The sequence below is a fragment of the Protopterus annectens genome, chromosome 8.part1, assembly GCF_019279795.1.
Source record: "Protopterus annectens isolate FY-2018-M chromosome 8.part1, PAN1.0, whole genome shotgun sequence".
NCBI lineage: Eukaryota > Metazoa > Chordata > Ceratodontiformes > Protopteridae > Protopterus > Protopterus annectens.
In genome coordinates this window covers 305,314,560-305,335,149 of record NC_056742.1, presented here as the reverse complement: position 1 = coordinate 305,335,149, position 20,590 = coordinate 305,314,560, and the positions used below count along the sequence as shown (strand labels likewise).

General features: G+C 37.0%; 1 protein-coding gene across 1 annotated transcript in view; it reads left to right on the top strand.

The window, feature by feature from the left end:
• Positions 1-20,590, top strand: part of VPS35 (VPS35 retromer complex component) — a gene marked incomplete in the record, with an annotated part of 976,266 nt that overhangs the window by 110,491 nt on the left and 845,185 nt on the right. Inside the window, 1 exon segment of the mRNA XM_044081892.1 lies at positions 7,087-7,183. Coding sequence (XP_043937827.1) covers positions 7,087-7,183 — 97 coding nt within the window.

Below are 20,590 nucleotides of genomic sequence, written 5' to 3'. Positions count from 1 at the left end.
ATTCAGCAATTCTCACTCTTTGACCCCTATGACTTACCACATGTCGTCTCCATATCCAGTAGTTACCATTTAGATTTTCTTTTTTGGGTAGTGGCCAGTGTACTTTCTCCTTTCCAAAAGCCCAACATAAATAAGACCTACATGAATAAATTTGACCTGTTTCACAGTAGGGTCCATCTCTAACTGACTGGATGTCTTTTCAGCTCATAGGTTGGTACTGGGCTATCTGCCCGAAGGCATATATTAGCCCAGCCACGTTGTGCAGTATTCACCACCCCTTTAGTAGTTCCCTAGACCCTTGTACTAGCAGCTAGTACCCTTGGCCCCTATCTAGTAGCGCTGTTGGTGTGATCCCCGGTGTGAACTTTAACCATCCACTCATCAAGGTTCCTCTTGAAGAATGATAGTGAGGGGCTCTGTCTTATGTTGATCGGGACTCTGTTCCATAGTAAGAGAAGTCTCTGCGAAGGGAATCTATCACTCCAGCATGTTCTATTCATTGTTGTGTTGAGGTTTATATCCCTAGAGCGTGTAGCTCGAGTAGATTTGGTTTTGCTAAGATGGAGCATGTTCAGCAATTCTGGGTTGGACATGGCTCTGTATGTTAGACAGAGATCGCCTCTGAGAAAGCGGTATGCAACAGAGAGCAGTCTTAGCTTTTTCAATTGTGCTGCATAGGGCAACTGTTTTGAGGCCAGTAATCCTCTTGGTTAGGTACCTCTGTGGTCTCTCCAGCTGCTGGAGATGTCTAGCCAGGTACATTCCAATTGGTGCATTGTACTCAACAGTGGGTCTGATGAGGGAAGAGTAGAGGGACACCATTACATCCTTAGATCTTGATGCGAACCCTTTTGTGATCAGATGGGTCACATAGAAGGATTTTCTAACCACTTTGGCAACATGGTTATCAAAGTAAAGCTGACTATCTACCTGGGTCCCTAGATCTCTTATTTCTTCTTCAGATTTCAGGGGATTACCTCCTATGTTGTAGTTTGCGGGTACTCTGTAAAGGGGATTACTATGCATTTTTTTGCATTTAGCTTGAGACCATGGCTTTGACACCATGCATCAGTCTCATTTAGGCCCTTCTGGAGGATCTCCATGTCGGCCGGAGACTCCATTATAGCACCCAGTTTGCAGTCGTCCGCAAACTTAGTCAGCCACAGCCCTTCCATGCTTGCCTGTACTTCTGAAGTTCATGTTCCTGAAGTACTTTGCATCTAGAAAGTGTATTTGATAGCGGTTTAAGTTGCAGTTCAGAACCACTATGAACTCAGTCAAGCACACTGGAACCAATAAAGGCAAATGTAATATAGTCCGTGCATAGTCAATAAATATCAACTGCAGCTGACCACCAACGGTTAAATTTTTATATTTTAATAACACTTTGTTATTAAAATATAAACATTTAACCATTGGTGATCACCTACAGTTTGTATTCATTGACTGTGCACAGACTTTATTACATTTGCCTTTATTGGTTCTAGTGTGCCTGACTGAGTTTGTAGTGGTTCTGGTTATTTTAACTCTGTCTTTTCACCATTTTTTTTTTTGTGTTTAAGTTGCAGTTCAGTTAAAGCTCATTTGACTGCAATCTCCAAGTTTTCCAGGATGCAACAAGGCATTTCCTTAGCTTACTAGAAACATGATAAAGGTTGCTTTCCTGTGGAAACCTTCACTGAGAGATGAGTACTTCCTTAAGTAGAGTACTTTTGTTCTGAAATAATTTATTCAGGCTCCCTTTGAACCAGTTGCTACTGCAGATATAAAATACCTTTGTTGGAAAAGGCTTTTTGTAGCTGCTTCCTAAGCTAGAAGCTCAGAAATTCATGCTCTTTCTGAACCACCTTCTGTGGCTTTCTGTAATAAGAGTTGCAATTAGAAGTCATCTTTCCTTTATGCCTAAATTTGTAGTAGAGCAGTATGTACATAAGCCTTTTTTTGGCTACTCTACCATAGGGAGTATTTGCTGGTGGCAACTGTTGACTTCAAAGCACAAGGTTGGGGCTATATTATTGTGGTCAAGTGACTGTCTATCTATGATCAAATAGCTGGAGTCAGTCATATTAAACCACAGACTGCCTCAGTGCTCACTCCTCCTACGTAGTTTGACTATGTACACCTCAGATGTCTTGACTGTGAGCTACTTAACAAAATGTTGCATTAACCTATTTTAGCTTATTTTCTCTTGTGCACATTAGCTCTTCAAAGCCAGGTCAGTGACTGTATAACTGATCACATGACAGCAGGGGTCAGTTAGTGTTATCCACAGACTCTCTGCCCACCATTTGCTGCCATTTAGACTCTCCAGGTATCTGTGATCTAGTAAATGGATACATAAATAATGGCTACAGCAGGGTATTTCATCTTGACGCTGTCAGGATGTGTACAGTGAAACCCCCATGTACAAGGGTGGGCACGCACCTCAGTCAGTTACAACCACTTTATTGACTGTGTACACCTCAGATGTCTGGTTGTGCTTAAATAAGTGAATGCATCAATAATGGCAACAGTAATATATTTTTAGTTCTGAGTAAATGCTGATAGAGTGCAACCTATTGCAACCCTACACACACACACACACACACACACACACACACACACACACACACACACACACAAAAACCCCAACCACAATATTGACTGTTTAAAAATACTTATGTTCTTCAGGCTGGTAGACAGTTTTGAATGCATAGTCTAGTAATTCTTCTCTTGCATGCTCACACAGTCCCATCTGCAAGTCATGCCATCTTTTTCTAGTTTTGATTCAGGCTGCCTCAAGCACCAGTCAACTGATGCAAAGTCCTTGGGAAGGGCTTCTCACTGTTTTATCTAGCAGCCCAATCATTGTAATTGGCTTATTCTTGGAGTGTGTATACCCTTTTTAATAACCCAGTCAAGTCACCTGCCTTCTTTTAAAATAGAAGTTGAAACTCTGTGCCACTTGCACATTGAGTTCTAAGTCCCAAATTAGGAAAAGTAAAGTAAAATTAAGAGTCAGTTCTACTTTTGAGAGAGTTGTAGTCCAGTGCGTGAGCTGTCCATGGCACTTGCTACATGATATGGATAAACGTTGCCAGTTAAGATATACCATGAGGGTAAAGCCAAGTACTTAACGGAAAGACACCCAGCTTTTTGCTTCCTTTTGTCTTAAAGTTTTTGGGCCAAAAGGCTTCCAAATATAAAGCTCTTTGACAAGGGTATATAAAGTTTTGCTATGCCAAACATAAAACTACCCATTCTGAACTTGTTAAAACTCGCTGCGACAGTGATGTAACTACCTTGACATTTGTCTTAAAAGAATGCAGCCTTTGAAGCCTTCATTGAGTACATATGCAAAGCAAGTAGGGCTGCCCTTGTCAAGGATATGGTTTCCTAATGGTCCAGTTAGGATGGGTCCCAAGTTCCTGCTGTCTGATGCAAAACATTTACCATTAAACACTAGGATGGTAGTTGTGGATCTGCAGTCTTTAATGACCTGATTCCCCACCCCCCCTTCCCTGAGAGAGGAAAACATTGTTTGTGTTATTTTAAGAGACCATAAGTCCACATTAACTGTGAGATATCCCCAAGAGTTGGAGAAGTGGGAGAGGGATACCTGTATTGTAGGTGCATTTTCTGTATTGGGGTGGGATTTATTTTCTTAAGAGGATTTGTTGTAGAGGGTGTTAGATGGATTACAGCAGACTTATACAATTGGTTGACTTTGGGGAGGGTTGGTTAATTAAGGAAATGATTTGGGGGATTGTTTGTAACGGAGGGTAGGGTAAAGGAACTGGGCTATCCCATACCTGCCCTGTAACAGCTGCCTAATGAGCTGTCTTTGGTTGTCTAAGTGTTTTAGCATGCAAGGATTCAGCATTATAGGTTGCAACAGATGGTGTGAGTAAGGCCAGCAAGCCAATTGGAAAGGGTGTTGCATTGACCAAGAACTGAACCAAGGTCTCCCAAGTGGGAAGTGAAATTTGCCAGTGAACCATCAGTGCAAATTCAGACAAAGTACTCTTCCAGTAAACATAAATGAAAAGTACACAGGCACCCCCATTATACTGCAGTACATCTTTTTTGAACACTAACAGGAAAAGCCTGCATACAACACCCACTGGTTAATCAAGAGGATATAGTAAAAGAAGGCAAGAAAAATAAAATTAGCTTCCAAAAAGCAAAAATACAGTGACTTTTCCTGTAAGTATTACTTGTGCAATACAGCTATACCTGTTCCACAGTTGCATCAAAAATGTAAACTGTAGGTATGGGACTGGAGCAGTTGCAGTTGCCCTGAAATGTATTCAGCTATCCGTGTTGATTTTTATTTACACACAGTATAAATGTGGAACATGGAATAGTCAGAGTTTGAAGAGAATTGATAACTTTCATACTAAAATATACTCACCCCCCGTACAGTTGAATTTATTGGCCAGTCTTGGTGCTGTCCTATCACAAAGACCTTGGATGGAATATCTCTTTTACTGACTTAGTCAGAATGTGTGAAATATAATCCATACCCAGCAAATAATAAACCAACTTAAGTCTTTGGGTTTCAGACAAAACCTCTCAGCATGGTTCCATGACTGCATAAATAATAAACTTCTAAAATCCAGTCGTATATTGCCGAAGGCACCTTTAAAATTGGGTGAACGTCAAGGGTTAGCGCTTGGCCTAAGTCGTTTCTCAGTCTTTATTAGTGATGTAATAACCTCCGTATAACCCTTTTGGTCAATGATGTAATCCTCAATTACTCAAGTGAAATTGTTTCCATTGTACATTATGCCTTGCGTAAAGATTTTACCCAGTTATGTCATTGGCTCAGGGAAAATCATCTTTAATTTGATTTCTCAAGAACTGCCTCAGTGCTGTTTGGGATGCATCCAAAACTAAGCAAAAACCTACCCTTACGTATCCCAGCTCTAGAGAATTCCAGTTAAAACCAGTAGTCTGACCATCACACAAATTAACTTTATTCACGACGCACTGCAGAGCTTTCGAGTCTAACAACGTTTTTAATGCAAAAAGCTTTAGATAACTTGGTAGTCAAGCAAAGAGCTTTAAGTATTTATGACTTACTGTAGATCCTACTGTAACCTTCATATAGCACACTGACGAAGTTACAACCAACATACATATATAACAGCTGCATGTTAAATCCTTTAACAATATTATTGTTCAGCATGCCTCTAATCCTCTTGGTGAAATAATTCTACAGAAAGCAAAAGTTAATGTAGGAGTAAAGGCCTAACATAAGAAAGAGTTTAAATATTACTTTTAAATTTAGAAGGTTGCTGAAACAGGTCTTTACTTGGCATGCATTTTCTGAAGGATATGAAGTCTGAAATTTAAATTTGTCATTATTTTGTGACTTCAGTCCTTAATTTGTCAGAAAACTAAAAATGTTATGAGGAACAGGCAAAACATATGAGGTAGCTGTCAGGACAGTGTGCAAAATTCTGGGCAGTTGAGAGGCATTGCCTCTCAAAGTGGAAATGCCCTTGCCAAACATGTGCTTATACCCTGTTTAGAATTCAGTCTTCTCATTAACAACTCTCGACTCTGTCCATAATATACATTGTATCCAAACCGCAGTCAACTATATGTTCAGGTGTTCATCTACCACCTGGGCATGAAAATCCCTGTACAATCCTGACCAATACTAACTGTCTTCCTGTTTAAAGCCTTGTCTGTGTCAACTGCTATCAACCTATACTCTCAAGCTAATGTGGAAGGTATTGCCCTACTCTCAAAAGTAAAGTAACATTGAGAACATTTCCATACTTGTTAACATATCAAATGATGATACTGACCTTCCAAAGACTCCCTTTTGTTCAGGCTGTTAAGAGAAGTTCTGCAATTTAATTCCTACAAATTGGAATCACGTGCCAGCAGACATTTACAAACTGACAAATTAAAATGCCTTCACTGTTGGTAATCTGAATTGTAATACTTTCTTAGATTGTAGGAAGAAGTATCTATAAGGAAAAGGTCATCATTGCACATCTTATCTCAACAAAACTGTACTGTAGCTCAGTTAGATACCCTAAGCAGTATTTGACTTGTTCAGCATTATCTTAGATCTCTGTATTGCATTGGATTTGTTTCATGGATTTATCTTCAACATTATTTTGTTTTACATAACATTTAAATCATCTTTGTTGTATCCTGTTATTGCTGTGCCTCTTTGTATGACATCTGAACGTCATCCGTATTTGTTGTTTACCTTACTGTCTGGGTTAGAGCCGAAAAGACTTCTAGAATCAGCCCGCAGGCCTAGTTATCAAAAGAGTAAATGTAACTAGTGGTGGGAGTAGACAATAAGTATTTTTGCTTCTCTGATTATTGAATCAAGGTTGCTTCTTATCTTTCACCAACAGAAAGCAGACTGGAAACTCCTGCTCAGTGATGAAAAAGCAAAAATCTGAACTAAGTCACCACTGAAGTTCTTCTAGAAAAATAAAGCTCAAAAACACACTGCTTTGCTTTTAACAAGTAAAACAATTCACAAATTTGTGGATTTGAGCTCCTCCTTTTTCTTTTTATATCAGAACCTCAGTGGTGTGTTTGTTTGGATTTCTTCTTAACTTTCTTGCAGTTAACTGTTATTAGGTCTTGAGTGTGCTGTTTTTAGAAGTGAAGTATGTCAGGTTAGTTATGTGTACCTGCTAGGGTTGAGACATGGGTAAGAATAAACAATAGCAAGCTAAGACTTTTGTGTTATGACATTAGAATTCACTTCAGGTTTATAGATGTATTCATTTATGCTGAGCAAGTTGAACATGCATTTATTTAATGTGTTAAGGAGCTCTGTGCAGCTTCATTAGGAAAAATGGTATGATTAGTTTTGTATTGACTGAGCCTTTAAAAATCTGTATAAACTGACTTTGTTTGTATAACTGAATGACAACTGTCTCTTGTGGTAAGTCTATAATCTACTAGGTGCTGGTTTTGTTTCCTGTTTTTTTTTTCTGTGCTATGTATTGCCAAACATGTGAGAGTCCTTTTCATTTTGAGGAGACAGCACCTTTCTTATGATCGGGCTAACAACTTCTGAGTATTGACTTATTACATTTTTTTTTCTTTTTTTTTTTTTTTTAGGACAAAAATAAACTCATGGATGCTTTGAAGCATGCTTCTAACATGCTTGGTGAACTCCGGACATCTATGTTGTCCCCAAAGAGCTATTATGAACTCTGTATCCTTTTGTAAAGCAGAAGCAAAGCTGTAATGGTACTTTGGCTGAGTTAGATGCTGCAACATGAAATGTTTTAAAAACCTGTGCTGAACGTCATTCTTGCCTCCTGCAAGTGCAGATGGCAGTCACTTTGAACAGGTGTTTAGTTTTTAGGCATTGATTTGATTGCTGTGTGCCTTTTTCAAACTGGTGTTTCTTCTCTTAACATGATGTTGCATGTGTTGTATCTTAAAATTAATCATTTGTTCTGCTTGAGGACTCTGATTCTTCAGAATGAACTGCATTTTACAGTCCATTAGCAACATGCTGTGTGCAAATAAGTTTGTGAATGTCAAGACTATAACATAGTGGAAAAGATATAAAACTCGTGCCCATTGTCCTAACTTTATGCATGCATGTTTAAACCTTACAACGTGTAGTACATAAAGTACTTTTACTCCAAGTGTTTTTTATTAATCTTTCAAATAATTCCATTGTATAATGATCTTAATACATTTTCTGATAAGTAAAACAGTATGATTAACTATATACAATATTTACAGTTGGCCTGAAATTAAATTATTATATTGATCAGTCTAGTCAGAGTAACATCATATTAATGAGAGATCATTTGTTCCTTTTTCTTTTACTCTCATTAAGAGTTTGAATTCAAGTTTAGTGTCTCAATAAGTGATAGTATTTTTTCTATGGATTCTTGTTCCATCGTCTTGGTCCTAATCTTAATTCTTTTACTCTGGTTTCCAGTAATGCAGTTTCCTTCAATATTAGCAGAAATTCTTTAAATGATGGTTCCAGATTTGATTTCTATTTTCTGGTAATACATTTTCTAGCATTTGCTAGAATGTTCCATAGTAGGTAGAGATTGCTATTATTTAAATCTAAATTCTCATTAACATTCAACAAAATTAGAGATTTACTTACTACAGATGTATCTGAGAATATGGCTTGTATGAAATTGCTGACATCTTCCCCAAATTTTTTAACTTTAATACAGTCATGAAATATATGTGTCCAATCTGCTTTACAACTCTGCAAGCATCTCCAACATGTAACATTATTAGAAGTATTACATTTTTTAAATCTATTTGGCGTAAAAAAAGATCTGTGCACAGATGTCAACGTGTAAATTCTCCAAAATTGTATGTTGAATGTCAGTTTAACAGAATTTAGTATTTTGGTTTGGTTTTCCAGGGATAAATTTATTGAATGACCTTTTGTTATATGATTCCAAAATTTTTGATTGATTTTAACTTTATAATTTATTAAAATATTATATAATTTTGATGTCAAATTTTCCCAATTTTGATTATTGTATACTATTTCATGTAAATGAGTTATAAGTGTAGGTTTATCTCTAAAAGAAGAATTGTTAATTATTCTGCATAGATCTTGAGTATTGTAATAATCTTTGTAATAATATCCAGTCTGATGTAGAGAGATTTATTTATTTATTTATTTTACATTTGTTGACCGGGCCAGTCTAACTGGAGGTATTTCCATTTTCAGTAGAGGCCCGGGGAGAAAAGCTCCACAGAGAATACATTAAGGCAAACATACTAGTGTTTTAAAGAAAGTTTTAAAAGACAGAAACTAACAACTCTACAGTTACTCATTATTACTAGTGAGTTTAATACTGACTCACATAGTTACAGTCACAAAAAATACTTAGATAACTATAATATACTAAGTCTGATAAAGATAACTAAATGAAATAAATACTATCACACACAGTTAAACTCAAAGACATCATATTATAAGTTTTTATTATAAGTTGACTATCCAAAACCTTATGTTCATTAATGCATTGTTGCCAGCAAATTAATTGTTTCTTTTCCCAAGTAATGAAAACCGTCCTGTGCATTTTGTTTGGAAAATTTCTTGCTACATTGAAAGGATATAAAAGTTCTAGCCATAACTTTATATCTGTATTAGAAGTTACACATCTTCTAAATGAATTATGCATATCATTTTAAGTATTTTAGATTAGTAGGTTTTGTTAGATTATATTGAAGGCTAGCGCATAAGATATGCCATGGTTTATTAATATGATTGTCTATCATTAAATTCTTTAAAATGGTATTTTCATTTGAATAAATAACAGTGTGGAGAGATTTCCAGTTAGAAGAATAGCACGGATCTATCCAATTTATAATTATTTTAAAAATGGAGGTTCTAATATAAGTTTTAATATCCGTGAAATTGATTCCACCTAGTTTCCATGGTCTAATGTGGTGTGTATAAGCTGTTCTGTTTTTGTTAGGATGTCAAAGAAATCTTAATAATAATGTATTTAAAAAATATGTGTCTGGTATTACTGGAATAGCTTGTGCTATGTATAGGATTTTTGGAAGTAATATCATTTTTATTACTTGCAATCTATCTTCAAATGTTATATATATATTTTGTTCCATTTTATTATATTTGACTTTGTGTCTATGATTTCCCTGTAATTTATATTTAATTTTTTTTCTAATGTTGTACTTAATGTTATACCTAGATAGTTTAAAGTGAGAGATTGTTTACCAATTATATGATTATCATTTATTTGAAAATCATTTTTTTATTCAACATCATAAAATTTGATTAAAACAATCCCAGAAAATTTAAAATTAGAACTTCAAAAGCAAATTGCTCTTAAAGAAATTTCAGAGAAAATCAAAGAAAGCAAAAATAATAAAGCTCCAGGAATGGATGGTATTATAGCTGAAATATACAAAATCTTTCCATCATCTATAATCTCAGTCTTCCAAAGAACCTTAATAGAAATACAAACACACAACACCATTCCGCCATCTTGGAGATGCTCATTAATTACTCCTATAATAAAAGAAAATAAAGATGCATCAAAATGCAGTTCCTATAGATCAATTTCATTACTAACAATGATTATAAAATCTTTATGGCTATTCTAGTCAATAGAATCAAAAAATCTGATAAAAATTATAAATGAAGATCAAACAGGATTTTATACATAATAGGCGTACCTATGATAATATACAAAGAATACTAACTATTATTGACTATTTAAATAGAGAAAAACAAGAGGCCTTAATAGTTGCATTGGATATAGAGAAAGCTTTTGACTCCTTAAACTGTGATTTCTTGCTCAAAATATTAGAATATTATGAGTTTCCTAGCTCCTTTATTTCATTAATAAAGAACATATATAAAAACAATTTAGCATATGTAAAATTAGGACCTTTCACCTCTGAATCAATAATACTGACAAAAGGCACAAAACAAGGTTGTCCCATGTCCCCCATATTATTTTTATTAGCCATTGAAATATTTGCCATCTCAATACGAAACATTCCCAAAATAGAGAGTATAAATTTATATAATCAATATAATTCAAAAATAATGTTATTTGCAGATGATATACTTCTTACCACATCTACTTCTAAAAATTCATTAAAAGAATTAGATATACAAGTTGATAAATTTTATTCAATTTCAGGATTACGTTTTAACAAAATGAAATAAAGTACTTTTAGAAGCTTTGACTGCCCATAAATTTAGGTCATTAATAGTGAGCTTCCACCCACTGCCAGATAGAGAGGTCGTCGACCAAGAATTCAGGAGGATGATGCATATTTTCTGATGGTGCTGTCTGAGCTTAAATTCTAAACCCCTTTGTTTACTAGTGAAGTCAGCAAAATCTTTGGATGCTCTTTACAAGTATCTTGAATTGTTATGGCTCTCTATTTGCTTTTTAGTAAAAGTTCTAGTATTTGTTTTGTAGATGTTGGAATTTCTGTCACAAATGTTTTTTTTCTGATTTTAACCACAGGTGGTTTGTCTCCCTGAAATGTGTTTGCGTCTGCTATCAGTACAATGCTGCTGTAGAGTATGCTGTTGTGCTGTTCCAGTAATGGCTGCATACAGGTATAAATCACACATTTTTTTCAGAGAGGAATAGCATCACCATCCCTATGCAAGTAACAAATCTGCTTGCTTGTAAAGGAGGGAGGTTAGGGTAGCAGTAGATCTCTTTACAAAGCAAAAAGCAGGATTTTTACTTTCACATCAGTCATGACTGATGGATTATCTATACCGTAATGCAGTGATTATGTTAGTAGAGCTCCCCATGCTGGTACTTTTTTCTGTGTTGATCCACCTAACCAGTACATCATTTTTTACATCCGCAAATCAAGGCTGAGGTTTCCAACAACAGATAAATCTGGAATAGTTTTACAAGACAGTGAAACGAACAGCTATGATTAGTCTGCAATGCTCAACCTGGTTTTATTCAGAATTAAAGCAAATAAATACATTTTAGCATGAATGACACACCCCGACTGAGTAAGTAAAAAAAAAATATATGCACATTACAGACAACATTTAATACCAGTTTAATGACATATAATCGCCATCTTAAAATGCCTGCTTCCACATGGCTTAAGACTATAGAATTCATTTAAACCTGGTTAAGCAGTAAAATGTATTGGTACTATTTGTGTTCCTAATGTTCCATTATATAAAAAGAAATCTCATCCTCTACAACTTAAATATATTTTTTGTCAAACTAAAAGTACAAAATTGTGCTGTAATTACCTGAGTAATGTTTAGCAAGTACATTGTTTGATTTTCTTCTTAACATCGTACAAATGTTCTGCAATACTGTCTTTAAAATTTACGTTAGTTTTGCCAGCATAGAATAATGAGCAACTTCTTAATTTTGAGAACAATTAGCACTGTCGCAGTCGGCATAACATTGTTATTGTATAGTGCTTTTTAGTTGTATGTTCAAAAGATTGTATAGTGCACACAAATATGTAGCCTGTATGATTAGTATATGGATAGGTGCCAGTCCCCCGACTGCTGTGCATGTTATTTTAAAGTGCTGGTTGGAAATTTTAACTGCTGTTTTTTTTTTAATTTATTATTAGTAGAAGTAAGTTTAGGAACATCACCTACTGTTTGTGCTTAATCAGGTCAAGTGTTAAGAAATCCCAGTTTCTTTTAAAAACCACAAAACACTGCAGTAATATTTCTAACAGGTGTACAGGGAAAATGCATCAAAAATTCATCCATTGTTTGTTCAGCAGCATTTTCTTTGGCTACTGCAACCTCAGTCTGTATAACCATGATGTGTAAAATGTTTAGATATAATATCCATCTCTTTAGTAAAAAGCTGAATTTGCTCATTTCTTAAAACTTATAGATTTACTCCCAAAACTCGTAGCTCCCTCTAGTCTACTTTTTGATGTTAGAGTACCTCATTACTGAAGACATACGGTTGCACTCCACCTATTCCACATGGTTTCACAGGATGAGGGCAACAATTCAGTGTAGAAGTAAAGGCTATGTCCAGTACCTTTTTTGTCCCCTCACTGAGTAAACATCTTAATTCTGCCTCACGTTTGTACTTTTTCTTATTGGAGGAACTCGTCCTTTGATTGTTTTAGTACTCCATTTGAAGTGAATATGCTCAGTAATGTTCTGTTTGTGGCCATCACCATCCTTTCCCCTGTTTAAGCAGTTTAACAGTGGGCTTGGTCTTATCTGTTAATTAAAACTTGCTCACTGTTAATATCACAATAACTGGCTGCTTCTGTCAATAATGTACACTTTTACTTGGGAATTGACATACAGTAGAAGGGTTGGCAGATGTCCCCTCCCATGGTTCCAGCACTGCACGTGCTAATAGATGTGCGGTTTAGCCACAATTCTGCCCAAGATTCTCCTGGAAAACTTGTACAGCATGACTTACTGCAGGTGAACTAATCAGGTTTGATGTCATTTAAACCAGGCCAAGTCCCCCCCCCCGCTAAAGCCCAGAGTTTGTCCACCCAGTTAAAGCTCTCTAAAAGCGTAAGGGTCCCACAGTTCTGTTGAATGCATGCAGTCAAAATGATAAATAGACTATGCCAGAAGCATGGATCATTGGAAGCAAAATCCCCACTATGCACGAGAATTTTCCTTCATTCCACCTTCTGTCAGATATAAGGCGTTTCATATATTGCTTAAATTCTTGTCCACCCACCCCTTTAGTGCCTTTTTTAGGCAATGTCAGTCTTCTAAAGCTTCCAACATAACTCAACAGAATCCAGGTACGTTAGGGTATTCCTGCTAAATGCTAGGACTCTTAACAAAAAGCAAACTTCATTCACTTGTCTAGAAAATATTAATGTATGCATTGGAGACCTGGTTCAAGGCCATTGAAAGTACTCCATCAGTTCAGGGTTTCAATGCCTGTCAGACATTCAGACCTACCACATTGGACAAGGCACTAAAGGCAGTGGTGTGTCCATATTCTTTACAAAAAGTTAAAAAAAAAATGAGATCCAGTCTTATTAGATAATAACCTGGAACATTTCCATGCTCACAGTATTAACACCCCTTATCATATCATGTAGCTAACTATAGGACTCCATATATGTTCTCCTTGTCCATACCTCCTACCTGCTATGCAGCCCCTGTGTTTTATGTCAAACACCATTCTCCTAGAAGGCTTTCCAGCTGTCCTTTATAAACTGGGAGACTTTGGATCCTAAAACATGCATGCCCATAAATTTGTGAATTTTATCAGTATAAACTCCTTGGACGATATAGTCCACACCCCAACCGGGGGGGGGGGGGCGATTAAAATTTGGACTTGGGCCTTACCAGTATGGTGCAGCTTTGCTTCCTGCCAATTGTAACTTTCTCCTTGGTCAAATCATCCTACAAATCAGTCACATTCATCTTAAGACTGAAGCTTGAAGCATCTTCTAGTGCCTCTGCATTCAGAGAACATCAGAGGCTTATCCACTGAAACTGAATAATGACCTGGTTAAACTCAAAATCCCCTTCCATGTACATGACTCTATGGCTTATGCGGAGTTCTTCACTGTTTGTTTGTTTGGTGGTGGTATTGCTTGGGTTTGGTTAGTTTAATGCACATGTAAATAACTGCATAGCTGTATCTGTTCCTTTCAGAAATACAGAGCCAAATTTAAAAAATAATCTCTTATGGTGGAAATCAAATATAAAGAAAATAACTGCATGCAAAAATAAATCAAAAGTCTCAAGATACTAAAACTGCTCTTGTTAAACTAACAAGGAGCTCCGGACCATGATCAAATAAACTAAATCCAGATAGGAGGTAAAACTGGCTACCCAGGAGAAAGATCACCACAAAGCTTTCTTTAATTATGTTAAAAATCTTAGAAACAGTGCCCAGCATTGTGCAGAGCTAATAGAAAATATAACTTTCTCTGATCCAGAAGACATAGTTAGTCTGCTAGCAGGGAAAACCTTAACTCAGATTTCACCCCCCCCCCAAATATTCTTAGACCGTATACCCACACTTGCATGCCCCTCAGATCTCCCAAGAACAAGTTCTCAAGGTGCCTTCTAAGCCCAAGAACTGTGTGTTTATGGGGGCCAGATAACATAGCAGGCTGCCTACTGGTCGGTCTGAAACTTGACTTGTCTGATTGTCCAAATAAGCGGTTCAATATCTGCCTAAAAACAGGCTTCATGTCTGATGCATGGAGGAAAGTAGCAGTCATTCCCTTGCACAGAGGTGGGGCTGCAGTGGACCCAGGAAATGGTAGAACCATAAATATGACAAGTCTCATTTGCAAGGCTATGGAAAGGATCATTTATTAATTTAATAAATAAGGATATAGGTAACTTGCAGACTCTTGACCCACCCCATTTCAGATTTTTCAGTGGTAGGTCTTGCCTACTTAACCTGGCTGACCTATTCAAACAAGTTATTGAAGCAATGGATGTGGGCAAAAAAGTGCACACTGCGTATCTGGCCCTCGCAGAAGCTTTCAACACCATTCCGCAGTCTGTTTTCCATAAACTCTTCCAGCTAAATATCAATCCCTGTGCAACTGATAGCAAACAGGCTCAAGAATAGAACCCAAAAAGTTTGGATTTCTCCGTGTCCTCCAAAAGAATGTCAGTAGTGGTGTACCCCTGGTTCATTCCTTGAACCACTCTTCTTTGGCATTTACTTCTGTCATAGCTAATGTTAAGAGTTTGTGGCTGACCAGATTTTCAGATGATTGAAAACTTGGTGCCATCATAAACTCCCTGAGGACACACGATCCTCCAAGAGGGTCTGTCCTTATTAAATAGCTAGTGTCAAAACCCCACCTTTGTGCAGGGAAATGACTGGTGCTGTCCTCCATTTATCTGACATGAAGCTACATGCCAAGAAGTGTATAATTTTATCCTCCAGCAAGCATGACTCCCCCTTGTAACTATTCCATTGATAATACAACCCTAAAAATTCATTCAGTAGTTAAGGATCTGGGAACCTGTGTCGACAGTGAACTTTCCCTTCATCACCATTTATCTGTTGTAAATGAAGTATTTTTAAAATAAACAGCTTATATTAAAAGTATTGCATTTAGATTCAGTAATGTTTACTGTAATCTGTAGTCATTATCTGGATCATTAAGTATACATTACAACCTTGGTGCTTTTTCACAAAAAAAAAAAAAATTCACAGGCCAATAGCTTAACTATGCGGACTGTCTGAAAGCTTTGTCCCTCTTCTCAGTGTTGTGCATCACTTAACAGAGCTTCTGACCTATTTCACATTTGCATGTCCCAGTGGTGTCATAAACACCTGTTAAAGGGACTTCAGGCTCTCCTGCAAAATACATAACTTTTCTCTCCAATGTGTTCTGTTTATTACAGAGAATATAGCTCCTGTGGCATCTTCCATCACTCAACGTAAAAAAAATTACAGTACTTCTATTACTCTATTTGGACATAATTTGGAACAGCGAATGCATAATTACCAATTCATCACCCGGTTTAGCACTCCTGTCCCTTGTGGCTAGGGGAAACTTGTAAATGTCCTAACATATTGTTGTTCGGCCCATCTCTGGGTTATTCATATGCAGAATGAGGGCTAAGAGCTACCATAGGAACGTAAGGCTAGGCTGCTTTAGATTCTGTCTGATCAATAGCCTAGTAAGTACCTATGAACCTGTAACTGTAGCATTGTTCTGGTCAACAGGATAAGATTAGAGCTTTTGTGGGGTAGCCATGTTAATTGTTAAATAAAAAAAAATCCAGTTAATTAAAGCTGACAGGTGTAAGAATGAGGCTAAACCCTGGCTGGTTGATAATACTGGAATGTCCCATTATGGCAGCTGTATCTGTGTAGCAGTTAAATTTATCATTTTCCTTCTCCCTTCTGCTCTTTCAGGAAGTCTTACTGCAGATGTACCCAGGCTTTAAAATCCATTAACAGAATTAAGTTATTTTTTTTCCCTTACAGTGTAAGCTGGTTAGGTCTGTACAGGAAACAGAACTTCAGATTGCTGTGAGATAACTGAACTGAACATATCGGAGCCTACAAGACCTAACCTCCGTTCAGGAAAATGTATATTTTTTTATGTCACTCTTGTAAAGGCATTCCATATATGCTGTAATGTTCTGACAGTATTAGCGATCATCGCCCTGTTTCCTCACTGTGTGTCCTGTAATTTGCTGGATATTTCTACATCTGGTCTTTTATTTCCTTGATGCATTAATGACTTTCTTCCAAGTATCCTATGCATGTTCATATCTATAAGAATAGGTTGTCATATTTCAAATGTTAAGAGTAAAAGCTCTTGATTACTTACATGTTGATTGATACATTTGCATGGTGTTACATACCTCACTTGCAGTACTACACTAATGGCGGAAGTCTTGTGGATCAATGGTTTTGTAAAGATATTTTCTTCAATGCAAAGTATACTGAAGTGTTTTTATCAGTCAGTGTTTCTTAGCTTTCAGAATTTGCCCATTTTATTATATACTTTTTGAGCTTTACAGAATAAAAAAGGGGGGGGGGTGCCTTGAAAGATTATTTATATATCTTTTCTAGGATATGGAAACATTCCTTGCTTCAACTGAATTCTTAATCCCATATTCGGAGTAGCTTGCTTCAGAATGATCATTACAGTAGCTACTCTAGTGGTAAAGAGGGGGATAAAGCCATGATTATGGTACAGCTGACCCAGGTTCAGTTTGCAGTTCATGTGGCTGACTGGCAGGGGAGACATGGTCATTACCATCCCTTCTTGGAGGTGACGCCCCACAGAACCGCCCTCCGAAGAATCCCTAGTGGAGGTTAGCAACATCGTTGTGAGGTGTAGCCCAAAGAGGGATAGGGTGGGGACATGGCTGAGCTGCTGTGGAAGCAGGGCGAAACAACACATGTCCCTGTTGCATAGCCTGCCCCTCAGACTTTATCATAGGAACCATAAGGTAGGGAACTGCAATGGAATAGATCAGAATGTTAACCTCTCTGGCGGATGTTGAGACCCAGACCTCCAGGTTGCTCCTAAAATCTCTGCTGGTCCCAGCCCTTTCAGAGGAAGTCGGGGGTGGGGGTAGGAGGTGGCAAATATACCTCAGGATGGGTGTAGGGCATTGGGTAGGGATTTATAAGATGATTATAATGGGTGAAAAAAGCTCCCCACTCAAACAAAAATGAGCATTACAAAACTGTCTTTTTTAGCTCTTATTTTACTAAAATATAGTAATTGTAAATCAAAAAAGCTAAAAGACATTTGTATGTATCCCAGTCATCTTTCTCTTTAAATCCTGTTTTCCTCAAAAGAGAATTGCATTGTAAGATGTTTGCGCTTCCTTTTTTAATTTCTCCAAATCTTTTGGGTTTCTAATACCATGACTGGAATGGACCCCATTCCTAAGTCAAAGTACGATTAAAGTTCATGAAATAGTATTGTTCAGTCTTTGTCAGCCAAAAGTGCTCCTTGCCGCGCCCACAAAGTGCCCAGTAATGATGCCTTCTGCAGTTCGTATGGAGTTGCACGTACTAGTAACATCTAAATAAGAGTGCGGATTCTTTTTTTATAAGACCCGTTGCTCCTACTACTATTGGAACGGTCTGGGTATCCTTCCACATTGCTGTCCTTTTCTTCTTTCAGATCCTGATATTTTATGGTTGTTTGTCTGTACACAAGACACTGGGTCACTGGGTGTGGGGAGATCAATGCTACTTTTATCTTTTCATGGACCACTATATCTGTTTTTCTGTTATCTGTCTTTTGAACTGTTGGCAGTGGGTGATCCCATTTGATGTAAACTTCATCATTTTCTATGATGCTTTGTGGGTCATGTTTCCAGTGTTTTTCCAGCCACTTCAATACCATAATGTTTGCGCAATCCCCAGTGCAACAGTATTGCCATATTTCAGTGTACAGTCCTTCTCCCATTAGTATGTCACACCCAGCAGCAAGGTGTGCGACTGCTTCCAGTTCAGTTTTACAAAACCTACATTTGTCTGTTTCTTCCATATGTTCAGTGGACTTGGGCTACGTACATGCTGGTTTACAATCTTGTGCTACCAATATTAACTCATTACATCAAGTGACTCCTCCAGGTGCCTACTGACGTGTCTAGGCATCAAATATTGCTTGTTCATATTTGCATCAATAATTCCAAAACCATGCTATGTACAAGGTTTTAAAAAAATTCATCTTAAAGCTTATACAATGGCAAGCTCAACTGCATTAATATTTGACCTCTGTTTAGTGGAGGTAAAGAGAGAACTGTTGTTTTTATGATATTAATTTACATAGATATAATTTTCACATTTTTCCAAATATCTCGACAACCAAGTAACCTACAGAACTCCTTAGCCTCATATGAAAGCTCTCAGCTAAATAAGTAAAATGATGCTGACAGTATGTGTATCTTGAGTGGTTGCTGACATATTTTAACTTCACAAAATATTATAAACTTAATAGTTACTGTATTTACTGTGAATTATAAAATTCACTTTAAGACCTAGAACCTAAATAATACTACCACTGTAAATATAGTTTGTGCTGAAGGGTTTGCCATGTCTTCTTTCATAACCCCTATGGTTCCAGAGATATTAACATTTGTTTGAAATGTGAGGGCATAATTTAATTCTTTAAAAAGGCTTAGGCTCCGCCCATTGAAAGTTACAGTGCAAAATTCCTGAGCTCCATTGGAGTGAATGAGTTAACCTTTCATCTCTTTATTTGAATTTGCCTCTCTATAAACATTCCTGCATTCGCTCCTGATCAACAACATGAGGTTCTTCCAGAAGTTTTCTATACTTGCAACTATATTTATGCATTTTTCACATTTCTTGCTTTCTCATCTGGTCCTTCACCTTATATGCTATTGTTTTTAGCACATTCCTGGTATGGAGGAAACGATGTACTCTGAGAAATAGTTTACATAAAAATAACCTCTAATGCAGTTGGTTCAAAGATTTGATTTCATTGTGAACTAACCAGAGGTGTAAAGATCACTGTTGTATCTGAACATCAGTATTAGGTAAAGAGCATAGGGTGGGTGTGTGTGCATAGGTGCGTAACTGACATACAGGTATGGAGTTAAGACTAGTGAGTGAATTGTTAAGAACTTCAGCTAAAGGAAAATTGTAATTGTATGTAGTATTTTGTGATGATTTAATGTTTGGTTGAATGAATTAGTTTTGCCAAAATGTGGAACTATAGAAAGTCCTCTGTAGTCTAAACTCGCATGGCCAGTCAGCCCAGATTTAGAAAGTAAGCAGAAAAGCACATTCATTTCTTTAATGGAATGAATATTGTGGATGATAATTCACCTTCAGGTGCTGCCTTATTGAAGGTTACAAAGAACTGCTTGTTATGCATCTTGCATACTTTGCATGATTACTAGTTAATGAAGAGTTTAATCCTCATCTCAAATTAAATTGTGGAGGTATTTTTCAGCTAAACTGTTCATATAGCAGGACCCACTACCTCCTGCTTTGCCTCACCTTCTCATGCAGAAGATGAATCACACTGTCATGTTCTTTGGTTTTGATTGAGCCATCTCTAGAAAGATGATGAAGTGCTGATACTTTTGTAGATAGGCCATTTCACCAGACCAGTTACCAAACCAGTTAGGCATTCCTGAATAACAGTCTGTCTTGCAGTATTTTAGGGGGTTATTCTGCTTTGTCTTCCCTGGAGTGCTACATTTTTATGTGGTGAGAACTGCACTTTAAAAAGCTGTAGAACATGTGGGTCTTCATCAGCCAAGAAGTCTTATTACTTTGTATACTTCCTCTGGAAATCCTGTCCTGTAATGTTCCTCTTCTAGTCTTGTTGCAGTACAGTTTGCTCATGGTGTTTCCTTGTCTAATTTTCAAGTGATACTGGAAGCCAGCAAGCTGAAGAAGTATGTAATAAGGATATTTCGGGACCTGTATGGGTATGTGGAGCTCTGGTCTATCTGAGCTGATTTTAGGGATGGGGAGGGATTCGGGCATATTAAAGTGTGCTACCAGTACTAATGATCACATGCAAAGGACAGATGACAGGCACTGTAGGGATATTGTAGTTGCTGATTGAAAGCACTGTTGGCAGACATTTTAAAGAATGCCTCAGCATTGCTGATATGCACTTTAAGTACATCCTTATTCAATAATGGTGTCTT